General features: G+C 35.4%; 1 protein-coding gene across 1 annotated transcript in view; it reads right to left on the bottom strand.

Moving 5' to 3' along the window:
• Positions 1-1,428: 1,428 nt before the first annotated feature.
• Positions 1,429-9,811, bottom strand: part of LOC109504182 (uncharacterized) — a 91,987-nt gene continuing 83,604 nt past the window's right edge. The window contains exon 9 of the mRNA XM_025300295.1: positions 1,429-1,747. Coding sequence (XP_025156080.1) covers positions 1,697-1,747 — 51 coding nt within the window. The 3' untranslated portion in view covers positions 1,429-1,696. The remainder of the gene's footprint in view (positions 1,748-9,811) is intronic.

The following is a 9,811-nucleotide window of genomic DNA, read 5'->3' as shown; positions in this document are numbered from 1 at the left end:
TATCAAATTACTGCTTGATTTTGAGAGAAATTAGTTACAAATCTTACACTTAACTAATACATACAATATATGTGGTGTTTCAAACCACCCGATCACCCAATTTTTCGTAAACGCGACATTTTAGAGAAAAATGTTTCAGGCAAAAGTTGTGGGGTTTTAAATTACGCATCAGAGAGTGGTATTAGTAGGACTTTGAATAGCGTTTTCAAGGTCACGTGAAAGTTACCTTCAATCTTTTTAATGGAACCCCCATTCAATGGAATTCAATGGACCCCTTCAATGAAACCCTATTTTGTATTGCATATTCTTATAGTTTATCTCAAGAGCTTTGCGAAAAAGCTCTTGAGAAAAACACTATAATAAATTATTTTTCATTAGATATTTTTCGAGTTATGAGGCCTGAAAGTTAGAGTACTGCTGGCATTAGCATTACCCAAGGTGTACCGCGTGGAAGTTGCACGGTCGGATTTACACCTTTGTTGGTGTGTGCGTACATGCGTGTGTGTGTGTGTGTATATGTGTGTGTCACAGCAAAGATAAGGACCTCATGGTTTGTCACGATTTGTCACCGTAGTATTTATCAACTTCAAATCTTCTTTGTGTGTGTGTGTGTGTGTGTGATTCGAGAATACGCGATTTTATTTGTTCTCTGCATGCTGATAAATTTCTTCGTACAATAAATAATTTCAAGATAAGAGTATTTGCTTGCATTGAAGTAAACGATGAACATTTCGAACATAAAGCCTAATCACATACACACACGCACACACACGCACAGCAGCAGAGAGGGTTTGAAGTCGATAAATACTACGAGAGTGACGAACCGTGGCGTCCTTATCTCTGTTGTGACACATACATACACACACGCACACAATAAAGGTATAAATCCGACCGTGTAACGTTCACACGGTACACCTTAGGTAATGCTAATGCCGGAGGTATTCTAACTTTCAGTCCTTATAATTCAAAAAGTACTTAATAGAAAAATAATTTATTATAGTATTTTGCAAAGCTTTCGAGATAAAATACAAGAATATGTAATGAAAAATGAGGGGTTTCATTTAAAAAATTGAAGGTAACCTTCACGTGACCTTGAAAACGCTATTCGAGGTCATACTAATACCACACTGATGCGTCACTTAAAACCTATAACTTTTGTCTGAAACATTTTTCTCTCAAATGTTACGTTTACGAAAAAATCAGGTGATCCGGGTGGTCTGAAACTCCTTATACACACATGGCCGTGTGAATATAAATCGGAATGAAATAAGTATCTAGGTCAACCAAATAATTAGAGCAATATGATACTCCTCATTGAGCATCTAAAACTTTAGCTACTTTTTCGAATTTGTGGTCAGATCCTTCATAGATGAACTTGTTTAGCAGAGACATGAATAGAAAAATAATCGGAATCAATAATAAGTGCAATCACATATTTTTTCATTTCTCCAATCTAGGTATACACATTCGTACAGATTAATATGTCATTCTTATTTATGTATCTTTGGTAATGTATATTCTAAACATATCACTTTAGATAGATTTTTTACTTAATAATATACAAATCTTATTTAAAAGCACAAATAATACATACATAACGCTATAGGTATTTACTAATATATGAGTTAACTGTTGTTAAATCGTAGTACACATAACATCCTGTGTGATAAATATCCTCGATTATGCTCGAAACTTTTTACTGCATAGATCGTAGTAGCATTAAGTATGAGGATGATGCTCGCATTACCTTAAAGAAAACTTTTTAGGTCTCGTGGGAAAAAATGTGCGTGCGCGCACACACACATATAAAGACACATATTTGCATATATTATATTAGATTTTTGTGAAAATATCTTTTTAAACATTCATTTTTTTGTAACAATTACAAAATAGCAATGTGCAATGTTCAATCAAAATAATTATTATCATAAATAGTAATTTTTTGCCATTTTTCAGATAACTGGCTGATTTATATTTATAAAATGACTCATCTTCTGATCAAATTAAAAAAAAAATTATGCATTATTTGCCATTATGATTCTATTATTGCTGCACTATTTCTTTTTGATAACGATTTGATACCACCGTTACTTATTTTTATGTATAACAAAAAAGTAACGATATTACATTTTATTTTGTAACGAGTAACGAAATTGATTGGCCGTTACTTTTATCATTACTTTTTTAATATTCAGTGATTAGAAACAGACATTAGAAATATTTCGTTTCTATTGTTCCATTTTTAGCATGTCATTTAAAACTATACACAGGGTTTGGAGCAGGGCACAAAAATATAATTTTGACCTTTTCGTAGAGGTCGTTTTTTAAGATACCTCCAAAATTAACTGTTATTTATTTAAATAGAATTCTCTACTATTTATTGCATATTTAGTTTATTTCGGAAACTTGATAAAAAACTACACTAAAACATTTTTTCATTAGGTACTTTGCGAGGTATGATGCTCAAAAGCTGTAGTACTGTCGGCATTAATATTATTCAAGATGTACCGCATCGAGGTTGCACGGTCGGATTTGCACTTCTAACATGTATGTGTATGCGCGCATATTTTAAATAAACGTTAATTATTTAGACCCCCATTGAAACAATGTCAAGTTTTATTTCTGCGTCTATTGTTGCTTTGGGTACTGACATCGAAGATAGCCGCGGTCAACACAATTGATTGGCTCACGTAATATTCATGTTTAGTAGTATATCAAGGCGGGTTCCAACCCAAATTGCAAAATATTTATGCAAAGTCCGTTCTTTATTAATTAAATATTTTTATTAATATTTCGCCCCTTTCCCAGAATTTTTTGCTTCTATGGACAAAATGGCGGCCGTGACGTCACGCATATGTCCAGAGAAAAATGTGGCGGGATATTGCTAGACTAGAACTTGGGCCCTCATTGTTATCCAACGCTCCAACCTTCTAGACCACCGTCGCCTATACCTTGCTAGTAGACATCTAATGAAGGTTCTCAAAGTGTGTATGATGATGTCACGCATACGTCAAAAGAAAAAAATAAGTCGAGACCGAGCCTGACTCAAACCTGGACTCTTCGTTTACTGCGTAACAGACTTACTACCTAGACTACCGTAGACTTTTGCCAGCGGGCATGCAGTGAAGTTTCTCAAAGTACGTATGATGACGTCACAATACGTCAAAGAAAAAAATAAGTTGGTATCAAGATTCGAACTTAAAACTTTCGTTTACTATGCAATGGCCCTACCACCTACACCATCGTAGACTCGCAGATGCATAGTGAAGTATCTTATGGTGTGTGATGACGTCACGCATACGACGAAAGAAAAAAATAAGTCTAAACTAGGCCAAACTCGAACCTGGACTTCGTTTACTGTACAATGGTCCTACCATTTAGATCACCGTAGGCTCTTGTTAGGGAGCGCGCAGTAAAGCTTTTCAAACTGTGTATTATAATAACGGACAGAGTTGGAGAGACATAGTCTTCATCTGCAGTTTTTCAGCGACTACTATCAAAACATATATTGAACCATTATTGAACATCTATCGAACGTTTATTGTAGCATATCGAACCACTATTAAACATGTATTAAATATCTACCATATCATATCGAACCACTGTCAAATGCCTATCGAACGTTTTTGGAACATCTAATAAGCATCATATCGTAAATAAAGTACTGTATTTTTATCATCGCTCATACTTGCATAGATACTTCTTAAAAGATTGAACGGGAAGTAAGATAGGAGACATATAGAATTAATTTATACATAATTTTATGTTTTCCAGATTATCATTTATTTGTTCGTGGCTTCATATATTATATTTTTTAAAGCCCACGCTAACAGTTCACAATGAATGAGCAACTCGCAATCAAAGTCACTGCTTTCTTGTACTGTTTTTCTCGCAGTGTGTATATCAATAATATAATTCTTCTTTTCACGAAGGATATTTACAAAACTTTTGAATTTTATACTAACTATACAGATATTTTCTGATAATCATCCATATATGTGATTGATGCAATTTTCAAAAGTAAATAAAACATTTAACGTCTTTGGTTTTATATGTAAGCAATTATTAAAAATTGTAAGTTTAACAATTTCTGAGTTGTACATCTTACATAGCATTATTGTTAATTTTTCTACATGCATCGGGGAAGACTGTGGCTTGTTGAAATCGGTTTGTAGAAGCCGTTGAACGTCAATATATTTCTCCATCAGTGCGTTCCATGATTGACAGTATTAATTGATTGTTACGATTGTCATCCATGATTAAATCCACAGTGTACTCAGCTCCCACGTTGATCGCAATCTCCAAATATTGGGTGAAGTAAAAAGTTCTGAGCGTTTTTTCTCTTTATTTCGACAATGAAATTAACAAAGTTAGGATTATCGGATTTAAATCAAATATGCGCCGTTTTTTTCGATAACTTTTGTCCATTTTGAAGGCAATTTCATAATTCCGCGATTAAAGAAGTCCTCGTCCCTATTGGTAAAAAACTTGACCAGCTCATTTTCACAAGCCTCTCTTGAGGTCAGTTTTGTACCATCAAGAAAATTTTGCAAATGCTTGAAAAGGTGATAATCGCTTGGAGCCAGGTCTGGGCTATACGGCGGGTGCGATATAACTTCCCATCCAAGCTCTCGGAGCTTCTAGCGCGTCGTCAAAGATGTGTGCGGCCTGGCATTGTCTTGATGGAACACAACACCCTTCCTATTGGCCAATTCTGGCCGCTTCTCGTCGATCGCCTGTTTCAATCTGGTCAGTTGTTGACAGTGTAGGTCCGAGTTGAGTGATTGGCCCGATGGGAGCAGCTCATAGTGGATGATTCCCTTCCAATCCCACCAAACATACAGTAAAATCTTCTTGGTCGTTAATCCGGGCTTGGCAATCGTTTGGACCGGCTCACCGCGCTTGGACCACGATCTATTTCGCCTGTTGTTCTCGTATGTGAACTATTTTTCATCGTCAGTCACCATCCGCTTAAAAAATGGGTCGATTTCGTTACGCTTCAGTAAAGAATCGCAGGCATGAATTCGGTCCAAAAGGTTCTTTTGCGTCAATTCGTGTGGCACCCATACATCGAGCTTCTTTTTGAGACTAGCCTTATGCAAATGGTTCCAAACGGTTTTCTGGCTAATCTTCAGTTCCTGGGCAATGGAATAAGTGCTTACATGCCGGTCCGACTCGACGATTTCCATGATTTTATCGACATTTTCGACGATTGGCCTACCAGAGCGTGTCTCATCTTCGACGTCCATATTACCAAAACGGAATCGTTGGAACCACCGCTTTGCTGTTGCATTCGATACTGTATTGGGTCCATAAACAGCACAAATTTTTTTGGTTGCCTGTTCCACTTTTTCCCTTTGATCGTAGTGGTACTGAAGAATATATCGAATTTTCTCTTTTTTTATCTCCATTTTGGAACGCTCTAACATACAACTGGCTTCACCAAACACAAAACTGTCAAAGAACTTTTTTTAAAGCGTTATGTCACCTTTAAGTCGTAGTATAGAATGACCAGATGTGACGTATACATCGTGAGATATGACCTCACTAAAGCCATCTAGCGGAAAACGCTCAAAACTTTTTACTTAACCCAATATTTATAGGAAGTTGCAGTCAATGCGTATCTGCGTCCTAAGGTACGCGTTGCAGAAGGCGATTGTGAAACCCTGGGAAAAATGTAACAAAAAATTTATACTTTTAAATCTTGAAAAAAATACTGCGAATAAATTAAAAAAATGAAATAACATTATTATTTCTCACACATTTCTCACACATTATTTTTCTTGCACGGTGGAGCTTCGTCCTCGTATTAATTCGGTGTGTAATAATTCATGTCCTTAGCGTTCACTTTAACACCGGCAGCGTACATTTTTACTATGTAAACACATTTAAACTTTACTATGTAGACACACAACCGATGAACTTCGTCTTGACAGAGCGACTGAGGGAACAGAAGTTTCTTTCCGAAGCCTAATATTATAGCTACTATACACTAATGCATCCCCTCCTTTTACTCCGGAGTTATTAACATTTGTAGCGCATGCCCAGATACATTTTTCAAAACGAGAAAGTGAATTTATGACACATTGTCATAGCCAACCAATCAAACAGTCATATGTCAATGAAGTAACGTTAGCCATAATGCTCCAAGAAGAACATAAGAATAAATAATGCTCTGTACAAATAAAAAACGATATTTATACTTTATCTTTGAAAAATGTTCATACTATATCCCTATTACTATAAACCCTTATACTATAAACCTAAGGTTTCGTGTTTGAGGTAAGTTATACCTGGATCTATATATGTCAGTGTTGGAAAAATTTTGTGTCATATCGTAGGTCACATCCTTTGAAGAACTTAGTGTTGTGTCATGTGAAAAGATAAAGCTATTTTGGGTTAGACCCATCTGGCTCACACATGTCTAAACCTGAAGTCTTTGAAAATATTGATATCATATCGAGGGTTTCGTGTTTAAAATAAGTTATACCTCTGAGAATCTATATATATCAGTGTTGGAAAAATTTCATATACTTTTTCTAGTGGAAAGAGTATAAAGTAAAGCATTCCAGAGAGCAGAATATTCTCTGTAGTTAATAAAGAAATGGAAGATTTCGCTCAAATCGAACGAGAACTGTTGGAGCAATCCACTCGTCTGAATTCGCGAGAGGTTTACGACGCGTGGGTGTAAAAGTGTGACAAGTGTATCAAATGTTTGGAAGAACAAAGTCGAACAAAACGACTGCGATTGTTGATCGGCACCGCGCAATCAATAGTGACCCGTATTGCGCGACTCGAGGGATTGAAAATCTCTGTACAAGGACGCTTCATACATGTGAGTGCTGGACATGCATCAAGAGATGCAGAATTAATATGGAGAAAAATTGATACGGTGTTCGAAAACCGCATATCAATCGATGCGATTATCAACGCGAACCATATTGAACCTCTTCGATTTCTCCAAGATGCGAAGAGTACGGTGCTCGAGCATGTGCGAAATGCTATGGAAAGACACAACAATCTTAAGGTGAACACTGTGTTCAATGGCGAGTTTATTGCGGGCGACAATCACACGTTCAAAAGCATTAACATGAAAAACTGTGAACTCTTTTCTGCTTTAAATTTGAAAAGTAGTACGAGCAACATGTCATCGAACCTACCTTAGCATCTTTGAAAGAATTTCAAGAACGTGATAGTGGGTGGGCACTGCTGCGCATACTTGATCTCACAGTCAATGTGAACAAATACAATCCACTGTATGCGGGATGCAAGATTGAGTTGCCGCGCGAAATAAAATTAAAGAAAGCAGTGATAAACGTGCAAACTAAAGACAATGCATGTTTTGCATGGTCTATGGTCGCGGCATTATATCCAGCTGAAAGATATGGAGACCGGGAATCTTCGTACCCACGTTACACCAAAATATTCAATATTGAATTTCTAATGACGATTAAACAAATTAATAAGTTTGAACAGCTAAACAACATATCCATCAACGTATACGCATTCAAGATAAAAAGAAGCAGAAAGAAGCATGTACGATCGTTCCAATACGTCTCGCCAGTAAGGAGGAAAAGTATGTAAATTTGTTATAGGTGCTAGATCCACTAGACTATAACGTGGGACATTTCGTATGGATCAAGAATTTGTCATGTCTTGTGAGCTGGCAACTAAATAAGAAAAATGCAAGAGATATATATATGTGATCGGTAAGGATATTCTATATGAATATAATATAAAAGGAAAACTCGTAATATCCATTCCATTTTCGTTTCAATTGCTTGCATTATTTTTATTCCAACGACAAACTGGAGAATCATATTATGGATTGCAACAAGTTGAATGACTGTGCAATCATCCTGCCAACGGAAGATAACAAGTGACTCAGCTTTACCAACTACAGCAGAAAGGAACGGATTTTACTCGTGGTGTACGCCGACTTGGAATACATTCCGGAGAAGACGCCAAACGAAGAAAAAAAATCGTATGTGCATCAGCATTATGAAGTACAGTCTGTAAAGTAAGAGCGTGCACGTGTTAATGTGTAGAAAAATTTATTTTTAATGATTTTTAAGTACATGGATTTGTTGTACTCCATGAGAAGAAAAATGCTATACCATTAATAATGAGTCCAGTCACTACCGGCATTGATAATTACCTGGCATCTCCGAGGCCTGGCATACTTTCCACTAACAAGTAACACTACCCAACTGATACTCACCGATTTGAATGAAACTTAACATACTTATTAAACATCGAAAAATATTAAATACGTGTTTTTTTGTTTCGGCTAAATGTGCTTCTTAGGAGTAGAAAGCACCCCTCAACTCCTGGAGGTGGAAACAGTTATGGCTAATTATTTCTGAAACGATACATTTTCTGAAAAAAGTGCTTAGGACCAAAGTTGTAGAGTTCAAAGTGATGCACTTGATGGCGGCCTTGAAATCGATCTTGAGGTCGATTTTCAAGGTCAATAAAATTTGGAAATAATTAGCCGTTGCCGGACCTTGACCACATCCTGTATCTATAATCAGTAATTTTATGTGTTGACTAAATCTGTCTTTAGAATTGATTTGTTGCATTATTTTCCTAAAAAAAGGAATAAACTTGACGTAATGGGAAAATAGGCGCAAATTTATAGAAAAAATAAGAAGGAGAAAAAAATTTTGTAAGTAACTTCAGAATAGAAGTAAAGATAAGAAAACATAAAATGTCATTCTAATTGTAAGTTAAACATTATCTTCATGCTATATTAGAAATTTTCAAATTTTTTTAAATTTTTTACTACTCTGGAGTTATCCACAATACCTTTTACTCTTTATTTTGTATTAGAATTTCATTCGGACATGATCAATTATTATTTTCCCGACTGTCGTTGAGCAAGCATTTTCCAAAATTACTTCTTGATCACTTATTTGCTATGAGCTATTTTGCTCGTGAATTTCGTTCGAATATACCATCAACCATCATTTTCACATCTGTACTTGGGCGAGTGTTCATTGTTTATAGTTTTACGTTAATTGTTCTTATGACTGTTGTTTCTTGTGAATGTTTCCAAATTCTTTCGGAAAGTATTTACTGCAAGTACTTTTCCATCATTTGTTCCTACGACTATTTTTTGTATTAATTTAATTTAGGCTTATATAATCATAAACTCTGCTTTCTATGAATTTACTTTGAATCTCTGTTATAATATTATTAAAGCATTGTTAATCTATAAAATTTCATAATGTCATTAAACCCAAAAAATATTTTAAAGTTATTATGCCTCACTTTCGAGGACCCAATATACAATATAGAATCTAGAATAACAAATGAAGAAAGATCAATCGCTTCTTAACTTGCAGATTTGATAAAAGACGCTATCAATTTTGATATATTTAAAGAGACTTATGATACTTTGAACTGTACTGATGCTAGTGTGATTCCTGATGCTGTTTTAGTTGAAGACAATTCAGAAGATGTTTCGGAAGTTGTGCAAGACGATACAAAATTCAGAGAAATTGTAGACATTGATTATAAGAAGAGAGTAATTGAATTTTGGCGATCTGGACAAAAGAAAAGAAAGAATATAGAATCAGTTAAAAACCGATTTAAGAAAGTTATAAATGTAACACAATTGTACTGATGGGAAACACAAGTTGAGAGTGGGTCAAGGACTGATAAATTGTTATATATCTCTCAATATGGTCTAGAACAATTTAACAGTGCATCTGATCGAAATCTATCCATTCACAATTTAGATCTACAGAGATGGGCCTTGAAAGCAAAAGAGGTAGTTCATTTGCCTTCTCAATTATTTACGGCTTCA

This window comes from Harpegnathos saltator, unplaced genomic scaffold, assembly GCF_003227715.2.
Source record: "Harpegnathos saltator strain DR-91 unplaced genomic scaffold, Hsal_v8.6 scaffold349, whole genome shotgun sequence".
Lineage (NCBI taxonomy): Eukaryota > Metazoa > Arthropoda > Insecta > Hymenoptera > Formicidae > Harpegnathos > Harpegnathos saltator.
The sequence above is the reverse complement of the archived record's forward strand: the minus strand, read 5'-3'. Positions and strand labels throughout refer to the sequence as shown.